Here is a 22,301-nt window from a genome sequence, read left to right on the forward strand (position 1 = left end):
AGCTGAAGTTTTCATCAACTGGTTTACACGTATTCTCTCAATTATGTCACAACCAAAGGTAAAGAAATAGGGCAACATTTTCAATCATACAAAATATTTTTGTGAAACTAACACCTCAGACACTGTATACATGTAAATACATAGGTGCAGCTACAAATAGCATATACAAATTTTAAAGAGTGCCTGATTCTGTACACAAGTGAAGAAACAATCACACAAATAGCTTTGCATTATTTGGGCTTTGACAAATCAGGCCCATGAAATGAACTTGCAGAAGACAAATATTTGCCCATTTTTACATACAAAAACTCAATTAAGAAAATAACTTTTAAAGTGTATGTAGAGCTTGATAACAGAAAAATCTAAGTAACACCATACGATTACATCCTGGAATTAGCTGCATTTTTAACCTCTACAGAGAGTACATAAAATGAATTTAGAAACGAGTGTTCTTATTAACATGATGACATTCATCAATTAAAAGGTTTTCTTTTTTTAGTCATAGCTATACAGAGGCATTTTTTTTTTTAAGGTTTAGAGTAGTTTAGAAGGTGTCTATTAATAAAAAGGGTGTCAATCGAGAAAGAAAGAAATCAGGACTACAGTTATTTCTTTCTCTGTTGCTTATATTTGTTTAGCCTGGTTGTTAATGATTATTTGGAGACTAGTTACAGAGTTTTACAAGCTTAAATACAAATGACATGAAGACAGGCGTGTTTCTGCAGTAGCACAGGCATCTATTTAAGGACCTAGGAAATATCACACTCAGGCAATCTTAGCTGGGAGAACAACAGAAGTCAGTATAGCAAGTCTTTCCCATGTTCTAGAAACATAACTCTTAAGAGTTATATGCAAGAGAAAAGAATAATATTAATAGAAAACCACTAACCAGTAACACTCGACTAATGGACTAAGATGTATTTCCATGTAATAGGATTTTTTAACTAGCATCTTAAAAGAATCAGTAAGAATTTTAACACCAGGAAATAAATTCATACATTAAATATTCAGAACAACAAAAATACTACTTTAAAACATTTTATTTCTTCCAACTAAAATGTTTTCATCCTTGCCTCCACAAAAAAAAGACAAAGTTAATATATTCTATTTTTGGTAAATGAAAGCTGAACAAATGACTATTAATAGAAACATAGCCTATAAACAGATTGCAACATAAGCTTGTCAGTGAAGCAAGCAGTGCAGCACAACTACTACTTAATCAGAATGCTCAGTTTTCCCATGACATTTTATGAAAATATATATATTTTTAATTACTGTATTTGTAGTACATTAGCACAAATGTAAGGACTCACAAACAAGAGATCTGAGAGTATAGTAAATGTTATTTTAGGTTACAACTTCAGATTCAGATGACTTAAAAACACAACAAATTAGGGAGCAACAAAGAGGCAGTTGAATATGGGTATTGTAAACAAAACAAATCTAGCAGCTTCTGACTGTCAGCTCAGATTTCAGGATGCCAATTAAAGCTTGATTTTTTACATTATACCTAAAGTGAGATGCTCTGTAAATGTGTGTGCTAGACTGCTGAATGCTCAGCCGTCTGCTATTGCATTACACATATTTAAAGAAATAGAGCAGGGGACATTTCTATTTTCAGTACTGTGTATTTGACTAATACATAAAAATTTTCTGTCTTTTTATAATATTTGTACAACACAAAGGGCATTTATCAACTGCCTCAGCACATTCCTTACAAGCAACTAGATGACCACAGGGAATAAGGACTACTGATATGTCTTTGGCCATGCAGATTTTACAAAGCTTTTCTTCCTGTAAACGCCTCAGCTTTTCCTCAGTACTGAGATCTAAGAAAAATAAGCACACACAAAGGAGTTAACATACTTTATCACAGCATCTTATCTTTTTTTTTCCCCTCCCCACACAAACACTAGGCTTTCTTTGTAAGATTTAGAAGTCACCCCTTTAAAAAGAAAAGAAAAATACAAGAAACTAAGTTGCAGAGATTTCCCAATGGCAGATTTCCCAAAGCGTGTACAGAGGGATAAAGAAAAGCTCATTGATACTGGTTAAATAATTTGTATTTCACCTCTCCAACAAGTTTCCTCACTGAATTACCTTCCATACAATTTCATTCTATGCCTTTATTTTCTAAAGGTCATAGTTCAAGGGCTTAATAATAGTAAAAACAGAAACAACCAACTTTGCATTATATATTAGCTCTGTAATATTCTAGCATGGTGTATCTGAAAACACCAACCTCAAATGGCTTCCCTTCCCCCTTGGGAAAAGCTCCTCACAGACAACCACAAAAATAACTCCTATCTTGTACAAAAATTCTTTTTCCCCATGTCCATTAAAACCATCTTACAAGAGAGTAGGCTGCTAAGATCTAACATATCAAACAGATGGTTTATTCCCTCCCTCACCCATATGCATGTCAAACTACAATTCTTCTGAATCAGAAATCTTTGTTTGCACCGCTAGTACCACAAAGCACTTCTGAGCATGACTTGTGTATCCTCACATGGCTGGAATACAGAGTCCAGAAGAAACACTACCTATAAGGACATTATTTCCTAATAGCTAAGAATGAAAATGCTTTTAGCAGAGGTATTGCATCTTAGCCAAGGGTACTACATATTTTCAAGTTATGCATACTGAGTATTTGGCAGCATTCTATTAAGCCTATTTTACTTTGCCCCCAGAGTTCCACAACTGCAGGTTATTACTTTTTTTTTTTTTTTTTTTAAAGGAAAAAAAGCAAAATGTGATTGCCACAAAAATTACGACTTTTTAAATGTGTATAACCTTTCCAAGAAACATGCTGCACTAACTACATAATTGATAATATAAAACTAATAGTCCTATTTTGTTATTTTTGTAGTAGAACGAATACTTGTAAATGCTAAACTCAAGTATCAACACTTTTCCCAGCACTTTTTATACCAAAAATACTTTGAGTTTTATGTTGCAATATTGTAAATTCACATTAAGCGTTGAATCAGAATAGAAAAATAACTACAGGATATATTTGACAGAATACAGAACTGTTATGAAAATATGCATATAGGTTTTGTAATTTAAGTTCACCTTTCTCTAGTGATCTTTCATTTGGTTCTTCTGTTTTATTTTCTTTCTGAGCACTTATTAAGTCTGCTACTAGATCCTCAGTAGACGTATAATCTTCTCCAGACACCTGCACTTTCTTTTCCATTATGTTCCTTATCTCAGACAAGCTGAAACCCATGTGTATGGCATTTTGTACCAAACGGTTCTGTAAGAGATCATCTAAAATGAAAAAAAAAAAAAGAAAAATAACAAAAACAATATAACCAGAATCCACTTGAATATCTGACAGTAGTCACTATAATCTAAGACTTCTCTACAGTATTTAGCCAAGGAAACTACATTTCTGATTTGAGAATTTTGCTAGTCAAAAAACTACATTGTAAAAATGCAGAAAACTGCAAATTTGAGATTCCTTCAATACTAGCTTTCACAGTTTCCTTTGATCTGCTTACAATACTTTAAGTCCTGCTAGATTAGCTACTCAATATCAGCTTCAACATAACTTTAAAAAAATACCTTATTTAACATCATAAATTTCATAATTTTTAAATTGGAAATTATCCAAACTCCCAAGGCACGATAGATATCTAATTACTTGGTAACATTAGATTATTAGTTCCTATCCCCACACCCTAAACTTTCATGCACATGTTGAGATAAACCAGTAAACTGAAATTATAAAACCCAAACACGACACAGTAAGCAAGCATTTAATGACTTCTGAAGCAAGCCTCTCCACAGGAACACACAGGAGCACTTTGGGAAACTTTTTCAGCCATTTGGGTATCTTCCTCCCTTTTTTGAATAGATTTGTCAGCCAGATTACTTGTTTCCCATTGTTTTGATGGCATGCAACTGATTTCTTCATTACTTCATGAAAGTGTTCAAAGCACTAAACTTTCTAATCTATTTCTCTTATTCATAACCATTGATTGAGAAATTTCTAAAATAGGTTTTGTGTGAACTCCTTTATTAGCAACAGCAATCATTCCCTATGAAGAAGCTGCTTCGTTGTCTTCTTGCTTTCTCCTTAAATGACTTGTTTTATTGTTTCATATTTGTGAGAAATCTTGCAGGAACCTGAACAAGCTATTTGTTCTGGAACACAGAACAAGCTATTTGAGCTTTCTCAACTTACTGCTAGTTAGCAGACAAATTCTTCCTCCCTCATGAAAAGCAAAGATCATTTTATATCAGTTTTCTTTGGTATTCCTCCCAATACTTGATGCCCACTAGCTGTGAAGCACGTACGCATACCACAGGTACTTCTTTAATGGTTTACAGGCCCTACTTTATAGTATTTATCTAATCATGTAACACTAGCTTTCCCCTGAGAGAAATATAATCATATTGTTGAGAAGCAATGAAGCAATGTAAGAGTATCATTCAACAATTTATTTGCCACTATTTACTTATCATCTTTGAAATTAACCATTTCCTTTACTATCCATGCAAATATGGATAGTAAAGATATATTTTTTAAATGGATACCTTTAGGAAGTATTGTTAATTCAGCAGCTTCTATCTAAAAAAATAAATAGAAACAGACAAAATTACAATTCCAGAGAGCACAGAAGGAAAGCTACATAGTTGCAAAGGCAGAAAATAGCTACTCCATTGACTAAAACTGTATGCTACTATTAACAGATTCAAAAGGGGTCAGTGTTTTGTTATCTCTCTTTCCTATTGTTTTATTTAAATTCTATTTTTAAACAATCATGGTTATAAATAATATGTATATGGTTCCTTGCCTATCAAAGAATTCTAAAGTAACAGCAGATTTATTTTTTAGTGATTCTATACAATTTAACAATGTTCTCACTACCAACAGGAAATAAAAATTATCTACTACACTCAAATAAGGAAATTATCCATTGCTTTGGTTCCATTCTACAGCAAGTACCATTTCTTCGGTACCCATATACAACATACACATGGTACTGTAATTCTTATCCATAATCCTGCTAAGGAGGACTGTGAGATCTAACACCCCTGCATAAAATAATCAAAATATACAGTGTCTTCTGCTTCATGTCAGTGAAAGAGGCAGAATGATCTATGATATTCAGTTGATAAGAGATGATAACAAAATTTCATACTACAATTATATATAATTAAGATTTTTTCCTCTATTTTCACGGAACAGTATTTGGTTGATAAGCAAGACACTTACTGTGGAATCGTTGCATCCATCTCTTAAGTGAACATTATTTATAAATTCTTGTCCCTTTTCTTCTCTCAGAAACCTGCATCTATTAATCAAAATATTTAGTTATAATCAAATGTCATAAACAGCAAACAAAAAATTGATCACATTATTTGAAAGAGTTCTGAACAATTCCTACAACAAAGATTTTTCCTTTGAAGTCTCTAGATGCTTAAAAGACATTATTCATGTGGATTAAACATTTCTATAAACACCTTAAGTAAAACAAAACAAACAAACAAACAAAAACCAATCATTTCAGCAGCATCTCTTCATCTTTTTAATGAAACAAAACTAAATAGTTGTTGTCCACGACATCTGGCACCATAGGTTTATAGAAGGAGACCAATGAAAGAGTAACATTACTTTAAAATGTTGGTTATTTTAGCCTTTTGTAGTCAATGAAAAGCAATCATCAGTAAGCTGGTGCTTTATCCATTTTCTCTTGCTGTTTTCCAACCACTGGACATAGTTCTTCCCTACAAGAAGATTAAGAGAATGCTGTGACTTCTCAATAGTAGCTCGCTAGCTTCAGGAGTTAGTTCACCTTCAGTAGTTCATGGACATGTATAGCATCCTATCAGACTCTGAAACGCTGCAACTGAAGTGGATGCATAGAGAAATAAAACTCCTTGTAGGTAGTTAATGATTTGAAAGACAGGAAGTGATCAAATCTGGCAGAATTAAAAAATAAATAAATAAAACACATACACATGAGTAGAGGAAAAATAAATGATCTTTTAAGCACTTGCATCACTAAGCCAAAAATCTGGAAGAACAAAACCATTCATATGCAAGAGATGAGTAATTAAAGACTGCTTGCACCACTATTAAAAATCAAATCCAAAAAAAAAAAAAAAAAAAAGGGCGCTAATGCGTAAATATTAACTTTCGGCTTCTGGAGAATCTTTCACCACACAAGAAACGTTTGGTAACTATCATATCAGAGAGAACTTACGTAAAAAGATGAGAATTAAGACTTGGTACTTGGACAGCTTTTATCCACCAGAACCAATGAGTCATTTACTACTTTTCTCATGATTTAGTATAAACAAACAAACCTTTCCAAAAGTTACTTCTAGATCTAGAATCCTCTGCGCTTTAAAATTATTTAGAAGCACATTTTGAATTCAATACTACTACAGTTCAGTATTATATGTAGTAGTACATTCATTTTGAATTCAATACTACAATTCAATACTGGCTTCTTCAGGCTTTTTTGAACCAAGGAAGTTTAGTCATTTTGCATCTTGATATAAAATAAAGTTTTGGCAAGCTAGCAGAATAACGATCAGAATATCTTCTTTGAATAATGCAACCAAGTAAGACCTGTATTCACAAAACTTCACTATTCTGCTAAACGAGATGGCAGTAGGTCCAGACACAAAATCTTCTCTTTAATAATCCTCACAAACAAGCTATAAATACAATTCTGATTTGCTATAAATACAATACTGGCTCAAAGGTAAAGCATTTTTGAAGGTACAATTTCATAGCAAGCTTTCATAATTTGATTACCTCTAATGAGTTAGTTGTGCCCTCAACCACTTGGGATTTATTTCTCTTTCCCACGCACATTAGATGAACTCCCACCTACCTGTCAAAGATCATATTCAATTAGTGCTCTATTCTGAGACTGACAATGTATCACTTAAGGATATATCAGCGCTTATACATGTAACTGCGGGACTAGAGAAAGGTGGAACATTTGGAATAACAAAAATAAAGAACTCGCGCAAAAACTTCCCTAAAACATTTTCTTCTTACTGAGAAGGAAAAATCTAAACACTGATGATAACTGTATTCTACCACAAAGAACACTGTTTGCAGTACCTATGTGACAAAAATGAAGCATGAGAAGAGAATGAAAAAAGATGAGAGTAACTAACTAAAAAAGTTCTCTTCATGAAGCTAACCAATGTTAACTCATAATCAACTTTCCGAAGTCTTTATTTGATTATTCTGTCATTGAAATGCACTGTAAGTGACACTCAAATGCAACGAAAAAGTACAGCAAAAATAAGCTACCCAGGAAACCATTTGGCATGTTGATCCCAGGGGTCTTCATTTTCCTTCCACTCTTGCAGTCCCCCACCACAATGGAAGCACACAACATGATCACCATTACCTGAGGAAACAAACAGGGGTGAAGTCCCGTCCTTCTAGCATGCATAACAAATTCTTCAATTAAAATTCTATATTACTAAGAGAAAAGCATTTATTTTAAAAATAAGCAATGACAACTAAAAAGAACTCTTAAGTGTGGGTATAGTAAATATGATCTGAGAAAAATGTTCAGAAAAACCTTGTGCTTAAAGTATTTTAAAATATTTCTGAATTCTGTTTTAGCAATTATACAGATAAAAATAGAATACTAAAAATATTCTATTCTTAGATAGCACATTCCATTAGTACAAAACCATTAAACACTCTACCACAAAGAATTTATTCGAAAGTATTTGATACAGCTTTATCTGCCCTCATGGCCAGTCTTCTATTTTATATTTAAATCAGAGTTAAGCAAGAGTGGAAATTATTAATAGAAACAGAATTCAAAGGGATGTTTATATGCCTGTTTGGTCCTCCATTTCACTGTTAAGATTAATGATCACCACATGGCAGTAACTGACCAAGGAGCTGTTAGAAGAAATCACATTCTCTCAGTTCTGGCACCATGCACACTGCAATTAAAGACTGCACCAGAACCTGCTTAGAGGTTGTGTTTATTGAAATGAGAGGCTTCAAATATTGCCCATATACTGCTGATACAAGACTATATCAGCAGCTTTATTCAGGGCAACAAGCAAAACAAACGGAATCAGATTAGAGAGTACTGAAAGCTACTAAAAGAAAAGCCAATTAAGATGAGAGCAAGAAATTATCCTCGATAATCCTTTTTTTTCTTTGTAATCTAATAGTAACACTTTGCACTTATCCAGCAACTTTCAGTTAAGAATTTCAGAGAGCTTTACCTGCAGCCTGCAATTGAGCCTGATATAGAACCATTCACCTACTCCAAGTGGAGGTGCGGGGGGGAATCAATGTACAAATATTAGAGTCTCATTCTAAGGCATACACTACATTTCTAAGATTAAAAGCTTTCAAACGCCACAGTCATTTCTTCCTAAACTTTATATATATGTAGTAGGTAACAACATTTACTCTTAAGTGTCAGGATGCTATGACAAATCAAAACAATAGTAAGTAATCAATGAAAATGGCACAAAATCTAGACTGCCTTGCACACAGGCCTGTATATGAACCACAACTCTATATTCTTGGACCTTGGACCTGAGCACAATATCTGCTGGAAAACATTTTATTTTTTCTAATGTTAGATCCAATTGTGAAAGATATCTTAAAATGGTTTTATAACGGGCAAGGAAATTTAAAGTTTAATGCTAAAATAATCTGTAAATTTAAAAAATTCACATAATCTAAAAAGGTCATATTTTGCTTTTGAAATATTTGATATGATGTATGTCATTTTATAAGAGTTAAAAATATGAAAAAAACAACTCTAGGTGGTTTACAAAGCAAGCAAATGAAATGAATTTCAACTCTTATCTAAGCATTGAGTTCTAGCAAGTCATTTGACACTAGACTTAGAAATTTGTCGCATATTGGTATTGTATCATATGAAGTTTATCGTGCAAAAGATATTACCAGTTTTCACATGTGGCTCACCTATGCTATAAAATCCAGCTTTGGCAAGCTGCTCCTTGTTAACAGGGTATCTCCAGGTTAGGAAGGTTTGTAGCCGTCTTTCATATTCTGCCATAGCTGGATTCCTTGGATACTGCACATCGCTCAGAGCATTTCTCTCAAGCTCAGCACACACAACTTCATTTGGAACATTTCCAACATCCCGGCCCAGGACAAAAAAACATTTGGGAAAATGCCTCTTGTGTTCTGACCAAGCTCTATCACTAGGTTCCCAGTTTTTCAGCTTTCCACCACAACAAAAACATTCCACTTGATCACCAACACCTGTATAATAAAGCCCAGCATTAGCTAATTCCTTTGGTGTCAACAGGCCATAGAGAGGCCAGTTATGAAATGACTTTAATCTAGCTTCTTCACTGCACATTGCAGGGTTTTTAGGATACAAAGTATCTGACATATCCACAACCTGTCTAGTTCTCAAAAGGTAATCAGCTTCGACATCAGATGAGTCATCTAAAGCATAGGAAATGGCTGAATTGCTGGAACAATTTTCAGTTCTATCCTGGTGGTTCTGGTCAACAGGATGAATATTATTTTCCAGAGAAGTTGATTCAGTAATAAATTTGCAGTTTGGGGAAAGGTTTTTGTGTCTTTCAAATGCAGACTCTCCATGTTCCCATCCTTCGGTAGTTGTATGACAACTGAAGCACTTCACTTTATCACCTTCTCCAGTATAAACAAAGCCAGCTCGTGCAAGCGCTGCTGCCGAGACTGGACAATCAAAGGGAAATGTCACAAAGGTCCTGAGTCGCTTGTGCTCCTGTGCCCATTCCTGCTCACTGCCAGTGTCTGAAGTGGCACAAGCCTCTGAGTCTTCAGGGCCGTTACACGTCATCTCTTCATAAGCAGGGCTCTCCTCTTCCTTTCAGATTTCCTAAACAAAGTATACTACATATAAGCATATAAATCTGATTTATAGCTTTAAAAAAATGCTCTATTAAATAACAAACATTACAAAAATTAAATTAACAAATTATTTAACAGCAGTGTCTAAGCAAAGCTCTACAAAAGACTTCCGAATGTAAAATATGGTGCACTGAATTTAATATTCTGATCTAAAACAGACTGTATTTGTAAGATTTTACAGTCCTATTTGGAATCTTTTTTTTTTTTTTTTTTCTCTCTTCTCCCTTACTAAGGCCATGAGCACCTTGTCTTCTGCAGATCAGTGCATTACCTGGCAACATCTAAAAGAAAAAAGCTTTGGATTTAGATGGTGTTTAAGTTGTATAGACATTTACCTCTGTTTTCCTCTTAGCAAAACATCTGATTAAATGAACTAACAAATGATTCATTGCGGCACTTTACAAAGTCACTGGGCTCTATGCTGAAGATCAGTGGCTTGGACTAAGCAGCAGCAGCGCTCATGTCCGGCACAGCCCTTTCCCTGCATGCACACTCTGGCAAAGGTACTAGTTCCCATGTCCCTGCTGGCCCCTTCCCTTTTCTCCCCTCTCCTCCCTACAGGAATGTCTTTAGTCTTACCACCTGTCCCACTTTCACGTTTCTGCTACACTTCGCCAACGTATTTAACAATTGTCTTTCTTGGTTTTCTATATGAATCCTGTGATATCTCTATTTCTGTTCCTCACCTTCATGAGGTTGGCCACCAGACAAACTTTGCAGTGGCAATAGTGCTATGGAAGTAAGCAATAGCATGGAAAGCTGAAAAACTCGGGAAATATTCTCAATAACACTAATGGTCTGTCTAAATCAGTTCTTCAGCAGTGCTGGATATATTATTTGCAAAGGTTTTTCATTCAGCAGAAAAACTGCACTCATATATAGCTGTTATATAACCGTTCCATGCAATATATGACTCAATTAGAAACATTACTACTAATATAAAGCACTTAAAAAGTCACAATACTGTAAATCATAAGATGGTCCTAATCTTACATAAAACCTTTTATTAAAAACTGCAGTCTGGAAAGAACATGAAGAAAAACATGATTTTTTTCAAGATTCTTGATTAACTACAGAATTTGTAATACGAAGACACCTGATCTTGTGATATTATGAAATAGCTAGAAGAACTGGATCTGAATTTTCCACTGAATGAACCAGAAGTGTAGACGTATCCAGACTGAAAGTGAACGCACTACCTTTCTTCTGGCAGGAAAGAAATGCATTTAACAGCCAGGTCATCTGTATTGACTTCTTCTGTTCTTGCCAGGAATATCTGAGCTCAGATATTTTGGGCAAGGTGACACCCATTTCAGCAAGGTGATACAGTCTTTAAAGTTAACCATCATAAAAATTAATTGCCAAGAAATGAAAAAGATACTGTTCATATGCCTGCTGCTGCAAGACACTCGACAGATAGAAACATCATTTCCTGTATACTGCTTACGTGTACCACTTTGATCAGCAATATGCTTTACTGACAGAAAAAAACATCCAGTTCTCAAAGAGAAACAGATTTAATGAGATACAGACAGCAGTGCAAATCGGAACTGTTCCCTGCTATACACTGCTGAATAGTTTCATCTTCAACAGGGGAGGATCCTGCTTACTCTGGAGATGCCCAATAGGACCTATGGACTCAGTTGTCTTTTCCTTTTGAGCACCTTTTGTTCACAGAAACAAGGTCACATAACAAAGTCTGTCATTTTTTCAGCAAATGCTGACCAGGTGCAGAGCTGAACTGAAAGCAGAAGAATCCTTTTCAGTTACAAGTCAAACTCAAAGTTGTTGAGAGGGAATTGTGGTTTCTTATTCACATACTTGGAAGTCCACAATAAAAAAGCAAAATAAATAATAAACTTGGGTCTTTTTTTATAATTAAATTTTTAAAATGCTAGATCCTAATAATAAAAAATGCTTATGTATATGCTTTGCTTTATTACCAGTAAAAGTGTCATTAAAAGCAACAGATATCTTGTATTTTTACTTACTTTTATTCCCATAAACAACTGCTGGGTTTAGAGGACAGCCAGGAAGCAAATTATAGCATTATTTCCTCTCTTAAAGGACATACTAAGATTTTCAGCACCTTACAAAGCCTCTGTTTTGGTAGTCATGGCCAATAAAACCCACAAGAAAAAAAATACTGCTAATACGCCACAACAAAATTGCATATTATATGGAAAAGTAGTACTATGCTTCTTTTAAAAGTTTCCAAAATACGCCTAGAAATTATCTTTGCAATAGGCCTACACAAATTCAGAAGGCCAATTCCTCTTCTAACTCTACCACACAAATACAAGACATGACAAATCATCAGGTTCTGTGGTCAAAGGACACTCCTCTACCTTCAACTGTCCACAAACTACCAGAGATTTATCTGAAAAAGCACAGAGACAGGACAGCTCAGGACTAGAAGCAAAGCTAGCACCTGATCTTGAGACTGCTCACCAGAAAATTTCTTATCCCTGCATGTAGTTCCAGCTGCAGAAGTGTTGCAGTGTGGTCCCTCACACATGTAAATAACTTGTAATTAATGAAACTTCATTTAAAAAACAAACAAACAGAACAAACAACCCGCAGCCCACAGCTACTTATGCCCATTGATGGTATGGGTTTCATACCAGTAAGATAAGCAAAACAAAAACTAGCCACGAGTATTACCTACACATAACATTTACCATCTCCCAAATACTCTCCCTATTGTCAGTGTTTTTTGTCAGAGATTTCAGTTCAGTGCTCTGCCACACACACACACACACACACACACACACACACACACACACTCCAACTGACAGCTGCATTCACTCAAACAGAAGCACTCACTCTGGAGACACTTAAAAACAACAACAACAAAACAAACAAAAAGAAAAATCTAATCCTAAAGACATCTAAAAAAAATCCACCATTTGGCTATGAGTTTTGTTCTCACTCTTCCTTCCTCTCAACACCTGCATTAATATTGATTAAATTCTCTGTAAGGTCAAGATCTGTAAGATCAAGACAGATGATACAATTATGACACTTGCTTATATAAGAGCAGACTTCACCACAGGAAGGACAAGATCTATTTTAAAGTTCAGGAGGAGGAGAGGGGAAGCACAGTGCATTGCAGGATCATGGCATCCTTTGCCAAAATGACACAGATAATTAAATCAATAAGTAGGTTGAGAAAACATGATGTTAGAGAACCGGCATGTTTACTTTACGTAATACATGACTACACTACATGCCAGGACCAGCTTTAATTATTTGTGCAAGTCATTTTGAGAGTAATGTAATGACTTCTGGCGTGCTTTTCTGTTTTATTTTAGGAGCTTAGCAAATTAAAAAAAAAAAAAAAGCTATTGAATAAAATACATTGATCAGCTCACAAGTCTTAGATGACTGACTTTGGGAAAAAGACGAGTAATTACAGGTAGCAATATGAAAGCTTACAATACATATGTTTATATACGGACAAAGCAACAATTTTTGTAAGTAATTTAAAAGCTTAATATTTATCTCCTTATAAATTCTTATTCTAAATCCTCTAACATTATTTCCATGAAGATCTCAAATGACCTTGTAAGTTTATCACTGCTACTATACTGCATTCATAAAATAATTTTACTCAAAATCTAAGCTGCACACTAATATTCTTTTTCTGTGAGACTAAAATATTTTCCTCTAGAAGACTACCAAAGTCTACTTTGCATCTTTCAAAGTTCAGAAACTCCTTTTCAACATTTATGTTGGGGGGGGGGGGGGGGAAGCTTCCATGTATGAATAGCGGTATCTTAACTTCTGTTTTACACAAAGAAATAAGTTTAGAGGCAGTGCACAAAACTCAACCTTTTATTTGTATATATAACAACTTCTTGGTTTACATTTATTTTAAAATCAGAATAATCTCTCTTCACCTGTGGCATACAAAACCACTGACGTAAATATTAGATGAGCTACTCGGCCGTTTCCTGTAATTTACTCTCCCCCACCCAGTCCTTAGTGATAAAAGTAAAAACACATTAAGGTTCAAGCCAGATAGATCTCAAAAATACACTGGAAACGCACAGGTCCCCTCTTGGTTTCCATTCCTTTGCTCTTGCATATTATTTAGTGACCTCTGTATCATACCCCAGTGATGACCATGATATATCCAGTTACAAAATAAACAGCTAAGAAACAGAATTATTTATGCCTGTATTTCTCACAATCTAACTACACCATTTTAAGCACCATATTTTGAAGTTCTACATTGCTACATTATCACAACTCATCTTTAAATTCCTCCAATATGGAAGGGAAAAAAAAAAAGGTTTGATAGGCCCATAAACGTATCAAAGTCAAAAACTTCTTTTTTGTTATAGCTTTATGCTGCCTTCCCATACATTTTATGTTTTTAAAAACTGAAAAATTAAAATAGTTGCACAATAAATGGAACACATGAAAGTTCCATTCACTCTCATCTTAAAAGTAAGGTGTAATTCAGCTATTGTCAACCCATAAATCAGACCACAGGAGCTCAGTAACACAGTATTTCTTATCAGCTGCATGTTTTCAAGATCACCATCATCCTCTGCATGGTATGCTAATCAGCAAGGGACAAAAAACATGTTCATATGCACCAAGTTTGAGTTTACAAATATTCAAATACTACAAATACATGAACAAATATTCTATCTTGAGTATAGTCCAGATTGTTCGCTGTCCTCTGTTGGAGGATATCACCAATTCATATGCACGCTGCTGAATCAAGATGGGTCCTACAGTACTTTTCTACATTCTTTCACTAAAACTCCTCCTCCCACAACATCAGAAAATTTACGACCTTTTCATTAAAGCTAAAAGTCCTGAGAAACAGTATTTCAAGTAATTAGCAAACATCTACTTTTTAGAGAATTTCATAACTAGCAAACAGACTTTTTAAAGAATTTCATTCCAAGTACCCCACTTCTTTCAGAAGATGGCGATTTTCAGAGTGCTTATAAATATATAATGTTTAGTGGTACATTTTTCTCCTCTTCCCCTGAAATAATTTCTCACCTTGAAAATACAGGCAGAAGAACTTGATCACATAGGTGGTATTGCTTACATATGACGGACTTTACTAGCAGAAATAACATAATGAAACTTAAACTACTACATAGATCAATAAACATTTGCTTTTAGTTACTCTGTTGATATTTCTTGGAAAGATGTGCGCATTTTAATGACACTAAGGAACTAAGGAAACATCTGGGTGAAGACACAGAGGTAGCAGAGAAGGATGAAGATCAAAGAAAAAATTAAAATACAAGGGTGGAAATTACATTCAATTAACTAACGTGTTCTTTTTCAATTTTATCATTTCATCAATTATGATTCATTTTAATTAACTGTGAGTGCCAGATAAAAATAAAGCAGTAGCCCTACCTAAAATTCTGCATTACCTTCAGTTGCAGCAGAAATTATAGAATACCTAACCACAAACTGCAGCAGGCTAAAGCAGATAACACCTCTCTATTCTGTATTGAATGTTTTAACAATTGAGGGAAAATGATTGTAAATAAACATCAATAAAGTGTTCAATCAATAGTTTATCACTCAGAACACACATCTTTGTTCTTCCAGATGGTATTATTTTTCTAAGTACTACCAAGACTTCAATACTGTTTGTGTTAACAAGTTGTATAAAAAAGGATATCCCCAACATGATGTTAATTAAAATATTTGTCTGCCACATTTAGGTTCTCTAGCCATTGCAATGTTTTGATCTTCACAAGAAAAAAGAATGAAAAGCACACAGCAAAATATCAATAATTAGGACTAATAAAATGTTCAACCATCACAAAATAAATTCTTTAAAGAAAAATATCTACTTTAAATCTTAATCAGCCACACTGTATAACCATGACCCCTTTTGGAGTAAAGACTCAAGCCTAGTTCTAGAAGCCCCTCTAAGACAGCTCTTAATGTAGCACTGACAGAAGCAGGACAAATCTCTCACAGGTATCAGCCAGCCAGCCTTTACTATGCTCCTTCCCCACAGGGAGCCCTTGCATTGTGGCATCCCTTCTCACACAGCCATTTTACAGCTCTCAGGCTTGTTTTGTCTGAGAGAAAAAGCTACTCAAAGATTAACATTAACATCCTCTTAAGCATTAAGAAAAGAATTTGCTTATGTAAGCATCTACTTTATATACAACATTAAGTTTAATTATTTCTATTTCAACCTTCTGTCAAAAGCAGCCCTTCAAAGTATAAGTTTAAAAACAGACAGTTGCTTAATAATATTCCTACACAACTATTTTAACATTCACCTTACAAATTTCTTGGAATAATAGTTAAGAATACTATATTGCAACATAGCAGTGGTCAAATAAACATTATAAGATCAATTTGGAAGAGATTATTCAGGAAAAACAGAAATTAAAGACAGTAAGCAGCCAATTAACATCTGCTACACTGCATACCACTACCAACCCAGTTCAGAGAATAGGCTTGGTATGTCCAGAACTTAAGCTTCTCTACATTTAATTAATCTTAAAAAAAAAAAAAAAAAAAAAAAAAAGGAACTGTGGCTCTGCAAGTGAAACATTTACAATTGAGATTTTAAGAGATTAATGGGTCTGACTCTGTGTAAAAGCACAGGACATCATCATTACCAAGAACTAAGATACTTCAAAGCATAAGAACTGTTCTTTCTCCACCCCCTCCCACCTTGAGTATATTTTATTAAACATGATTATTTCCATCCTTAACCCTGAATCAGATTGGCATTATAAGGAGTTATTTTTAATTCTTCTCCCTTTCCCCAGTGACAAGCGTGGCAGTAACCTTCAAGTCAGATACATGGTCGCACCGCATCAGGTTCCTGACCAAAGGGTACATTAGGCAGGGAGCTGCTACTACAGGCATGCTCACTATGAGAGCAATGTTAGTGTTTATTGTTGACTTGATTTTGAAATGTGAGAATGGTGCAGTACGTAAATATCAAACAGAACATACTGTACCAGCTGACACACTGATTATGCATATGCCACTTCACTGCACTTCTGTTTGTGCCTGCTCAACTGCAATTAGATTAAGGAGGACACTGAGAATGTATTTATAAGGCTTACTAACACAGCATTTATTTAAGCAGTGTTGAGAAACCTTAGTATATTTATTTTTAACAATAGCTATTTTAAAAAATATTTTGTTCAGATATCATACTGTATTTTATAAAATGACTATATAGTTACCCAACTGATTCAACTCCAAATCTTACATAAACAACTTTTATTTTGTTAGGGAAAAATCAGTCTAGCACAGCTTGGTCTTTTCCTTTTTTTAAACAGGTCCTCTTTAGCCTCCCAGCAAGGTTTAATATGTTAATTCCCTCAGCTGGTTGAGCTTATAGAATACTATTAGATCCTTCTAATACTTGACATCAGTCATGAGGATTTTTACACTCTCTCAGTGAATCCTAGAAATAAATAGAAGCAGACCAATAAAAAGCTACCATTTTGAGACTAATTTTCCTGAGATTTTATTTTTCAGGAAGAAATCACATGGGTAAAGCAATATAAAAGAGGAATGGATTCATGGCAGTGCTCTGAGCACAGCAAAGTGGGACAAATTTCTACCTGCCAAAGGCAAAGGAAAATATTTACATTTCTCAACTTTCAAGATAAGTGTCTTGAGAAGAATTTTAGCTACATGTACGAGGAAAGAGTAAAGACCAGCATCTATAGAGCAAAACAACATGACCTAAACGAAGCATAACTATGAGGTCCTACAGAAATGTTGAAATCAGATCAGATGTGTCCAGTTACACCTTTATTAAATGCATCATCCAAAATTACCAAGGAAAAAGAACAAATGAAAGCCTGGGGAAAAGTATTTTAACCCTACTGCACCTGGCTAGGGTCTAGTACATAAAATACAGGAGATATATTGGCATTTTAATAGGGAAAAAAAAAAAAAAAACTTTGTAAACCAAAGGTTTAGCTATGACAATTGCTGCCACAGAAATTAAATGGCTATGGATGACAGCACCTAAAAATACGGGAGAGAGGAGAGAAAAAAAAAAAAAAAAAGAGAAATCCACCAAAATCCAAACTTCAGGCCTACTTAAATAGAGAGACTAAAGAGGAAAGTGAAGAACCGAAGACAGAATAATTGCTACCACTAAGAACACTGCTAAAATTTCTAGAACAAACTTTCAAATAACCATAGATTTAAGTAGCTATCTATATAATTATATATGGATTTAAATAGATGTATGTTTTACTTTAGAACATTTAACTCATTCACTACTGTGCTGCTAAGGGGAATTTGTTTTAGCTTCAAATTCTTCCTCAAGAAAACTGCAATTACATTTCCTGAACCTTTCCCTTTAATTGAAAACAGCTTAGAAGCTATATCTAGCACAATTTGAAACTTCCATGCATGAAAGCCTACCAATATAAACGTTTTGGGGGATTTTTTGTTTGTTTTTAATGATGCTACTATAAACTAATCTCATCAATGTTCGCAGTCTCTAAAGGGTATTAGTAACATTGCAGCTCTTTATAAAACTGATATACAGTTACCATAAAATCCCTTAAGGAAAAGGATGCATACAGCTGAGCTACAACAAAGCATTTTAAGCAAATAGGATATGCAGCTCCTACACAAATAAAAATCATTTGACATGAACATTCAAGAAAAATCATTCAGCAGGAATACATTAAATAGAATAGTCAATACTTAAAAATAGCTAGTAAGACCTGAAATGCATTGGGATGCACTTCTGGAGTATGAGCTTCATCATAGCTCCATGTATATAGGTATATACACAGACACACACAGACCCTTCATCTTGTAAATTCAAGTTAAAAATATCTCTTCAACCAGGAAGTTAGCATGACACGGGGATTCATTGTAACATTGCACTAGAAGTGATAAACGAAAATTGCACCTGTTGATAACACTTACCTTGCTTTTCTATTTTAACAGAAACTCTTCAGAACATAGAAGGAGAACTAACTGCAAGATATATGCAGCTTCATTGTACATTTTATATAATGGAAGTGACATTGTTCACTACTGAGAATAGCTTCTTGGCTTAAACAACAAGATCCCCTTAAGCAAGTTTAAAATAGAAACTGCTCTCTAGTAAAGAAGATTTTGGATAGTCTTCAACTCCCAAATTAACAGGAGAGGCAGACAGGTTCTCCTGTAACATTTCAGTTGTATGCCTACAGTATTACAATTTCCATTTCTAAAAAAGGAAATGCTCCCAAAATTAGATATGAAGCCTCTCCCTTCACGAAATGGGCAGTGTCACTCACTCACAAGTGCACCAACTTACAGGATGCTAAATGTCTTATTGCTGGTATCAGCTTGATAGCTAACCAAGGACAGAAAAGGCACGAAGAAATACTCTATGACACCGCTACAGCTATCACCAACTACACTACATTATCATTAGCTAATATTACAGCTACAGAATCATTACTAGCAAAATTTCCAGCATTTGGGGTCCTGAAGGACAATCCAATTCAAATTTTGTGACATGTCTTCTGCATGAAAGTGGAAGGTATGTTAAGACTGCAGAACCAGATTTTATTTCCCCCTGAAGTTCAAAACTATTTCTGGGGGGAAGGAATGCTCAGGGCAGAGTGAAACAACAGACAGAATAAGATCCAGTGATTCAGCAGTCTCTTCTCCCTCCAAAGAAATCCTGCATTAGATTATGAACTGTATTTTCTGAACCTCTTCATCTCCCTACCCCTGTCTCTTTCCCATCCTGGGAAAGAATAGCAACAATCATGTTGATTAACTATCATGGGCACACAGGTGCCTGAAATGAAGTCAATATTCATACTTTTACTCCAGAAAGTTAAAGCACACATTTTCTAACTGTTCTGAAGAAAAAATGGTAAAAATGACAAATGTGTCTCTTATCAGTGGGAGCAGTCAAAAAAAAAACACACCACCAAACAACAAAAAAAACCCACCACACACCAGAACTGCTTTCACTTTTGTTGCTAGCTACAAAGGGCAAGGTCAGAGGAGTCACAGAAGTATTATACAACGTTATTCTTTTCCCTTCCTTTTGGCCATGCTATATCCTTATTATAGTTTTCCAATAAAGAGGTACTAGGCTGTGCTTTAAAGGACCCAAGGAAGACTGCAAAGCATTCCCTTAGCTGGCAATGGGAGGCACTTCAGAAAAAAAAAAAATTCAAAACTATACAACTAAAAGTTTAACCAAGCAAATCCACCACTAGAAGATTTGTTATTCTTGGAGTCTGTAACTTTATCTTCCATGCTATGCAACAATTTATTTCATGATGCACAGTGTAAATTACTTCCTTCTTCCTGCTTTTAAGATACTAAATAGAAAGTATGTATTTGACACCTGTCTTGATTAAAAAAAAAAAAAAAAAAAGTTGGGGAGTTTTTTTTAGCTCCTCAGGTGGCTGTTTTTCCTTCCAAATTGGTGTAGTGTAGGAAGATTTTGTAGTTTATGATTGTTTGGAACAAACAATTCCACTTAGCTATATGAAGAACTAAAAACATAACATGGACTTACAATAATCAAAGGAGAATAATGTAGTTCTGTAAAACTATTTAAAACCAATTTATAGAACAAATTAAGACTCCTTAGAAAATGTACGTTAATGAGACAACAGTTAATCACAGAAATCACCAAGACTAAAACTAGTTCTTGCATCTGTTTATATGGCATCATGAAGCAGAGGAGCACTGCATAGACAGTACTACAAAAATGGAAAGGCATTAACTGTTAAGAGAACAATATCAGCATGAAGACATAAGGGTTACGCAAAAAAAAAGTTTTTTTAAAGGATGACTATGACTACTCACTGACCAAGAGGACCAATTTTCAAGTAAGACAAAAAATGGGATCCGCATTAAGAAAGAATACCAGTGAAAAAAATGGTAAACATATTAGAAAGAAATACAATAGAAGACACAAAGAATGAAAAACTGCTTGAATTAAAGTTTGAATTACAACTGAAAACAAATACACATCATGAATGAAAAAAAAATATTATATCAGAAAGCCTGAATTTTCATTTTTATGAACAACAACAACAAAAAAAAAATGGGGGGGGGAGGGAGTAAGAAGACAAGGAAGTCTTCAGATTTCCCGAAAGAAACAATGAGGACCACAAAATTGCCCATCAACACAAACGTTTTTTTCCCCTTACTTATGTAAAGAAAGCACCACATTTGATGTATTCTATGTAGAAAAATGCCATTTGTGGAAAGTCAGCCAGCCAGCCCCTTACTTCCCATTTCATCCATGATTTTAACTCTCTGAAAACAGAGCCCCACGAAGGCAATGATGCAGGGGCCGGCTGCAGATGACACCTGCTTTGCCTTTGCTCTACGAGCACAAGGGGACCGTCGTGCGACAAAAATCAAACCCTGGCCCACAGGCCTTTTTGGGCCATAAAGGGGCTGTGTAACAGACGGCACGAAAGCAGCCTTTTTCATTAGAAAAGCCGGGGTCTTTGGTACAGCGGCACCTTGTAAGTGTGCGTTTTGGGTGCCCCCCTATGACACTGAGTACTGGGGCCTTTCCGGGGGCAGCCGCAGCGCTGCAGAGCAGCGCGGTGCCTGCCCAGACGCAGCGGCGCGGGGCCCGTCGCTCCCGAGGCGGAGCGGCCCCCGCCAGCGCCTCTCCGCACGCGGGGCCCGAGGGACGCGGCGGCACACGGGGGACGCTGCCGCTCGGCCCGCTTCGAAGCGCCGCGCGCTTGGCAGGCCCGGCCCGGCCCAGGCCCCCGCTCCCGCCGCGCTCCCATGGCAACGCGGCCGGGCAGCGAAGTCGCCAGCACCGCGACCCCGGGGGCAGCAGGTCCCCGGGCGGCCGGCGCGGGCCAGCCCGGCCGGCAGCCGCCGGGGTCTGCGCTGCCCCGGGGAAGCGGCGGGCAGGGCCGCGCCGCGCCGGGCCGGGACGGGCCGGGCTGGCCACTCACCGCGCGCGTCCCCCGCCGCCAGCACCGGCTCCGCGAACAGCTCAGCGGCGGCCAGCAACGAGAAAATGGCGGCTCGCGGCGCGCGCCACGGGCGGAGGCGAGCGGCGCCCCTGGGCGGGACCGCGCCCGCGCCCCGGCGGCGGGCGGCACCTAGCGGGGTGCGCGGGCAGCGCCGCAGAGCAGAGCCGGGCCGGGCCGGGCGGCCGCTTCCCGCCCTGCCGGGGCCGCCAACGGCCTCCTCACACACCTGAGGGAAGGGAACGCGCAGCCGGACATAAATAAACGCGGTTAATTAAGGCTGAGGCTGCTGGCTTGGGAGGGTTGTGAAGAGTCATTCTGTGCATGGGCGTGCCAAGATTTGTTTCAGTTGAAGTCCATAGATCATTCTCAATTGGCTACACGAGAGAATTGATGAATAATCGTCTAGATGATGCTCTTTTGGGTACGCACTGTAGATTGGGCTTACCTAT

At 36.4% G+C, this 22,301-nt stretch overlaps 1 protein-coding gene across 2 annotated transcripts; it reads right to left on the minus strand.

Annotated features, from left to right (window-relative positions):
- Window positions 1–1,323: 1,323 nt before the first annotated feature.
- On the minus strand, window positions 1,324–21,881 carry XIAP (X-linked inhibitor of apoptosis). Of its 2 annotated transcripts, XM_088527579.1 has the most exons (8): window positions 21,832–21,881; window positions 9,650–9,860; window positions 8,948–9,250; window positions 7,289–7,388; window positions 5,228–5,306; window positions 4,546–4,579; window positions 3,076–3,273; window positions 1,324–1,829 (listed from the first exon to the last, which is right to left on the minus strand). In XM_088527579.1, the coding sequence occupies exons 2-8, from the start codon at window positions 9,819–9,821 to the stop codon at window positions 1,636–1,638; spliced, it is 1,080 nt and encodes a 359-aa protein (XP_088383705.1). In that variant the 5' UTR covers window positions 9,822–9,860; window positions 21,832–21,881; the 3' UTR covers window positions 1,324–1,635. The 2 variants fall into 2 exon arrangements, with proteins under 2 accessions (XP_088383705.1, XP_088383704.1); XM_088527578.1 differs by having other exon boundaries at window positions 8,948–9,860.
- Window positions 21,882–22,301: the final 420 nt, after the last annotated feature.

This window comes from Tinamus guttatus, unplaced genomic scaffold (genome assembly GCF_059628265.1).
Source record: "Tinamus guttatus ecotype Peru unplaced genomic scaffold, ASM5962826v1 Tinamus_guttatus_pri_ptg000287l, whole genome shotgun sequence".
Lineage (NCBI taxonomy): Eukaryota > Metazoa > Chordata > Aves > Tinamiformes > Tinamidae > Tinamus > Tinamus guttatus.

Bases quoted from the DNA above. Each gene is read 5' to 3' on its own strand.
- XIAP (XM_088527578.1), bottom strand. From the start codon at position 9,821: ATGACGTGTAACGGCCCTGAAGACTCAGAGGCTTGTGCCACTTCAGAC. The intron at 4,580-5,227 runs GTAAGTGTCTTG...TTATTTTTTTAG, and splicing joins ATGGATGCAACGATTCCACA to ATAGAAGCTGCTGAATTAAC. The intron at 3,274-4,545 runs GTATCCATTTAA...TTTTCATTTTAG, and splicing joins ATTAACAATACTTCCTAAAG to ATGATCTCTTACAGAACCGT.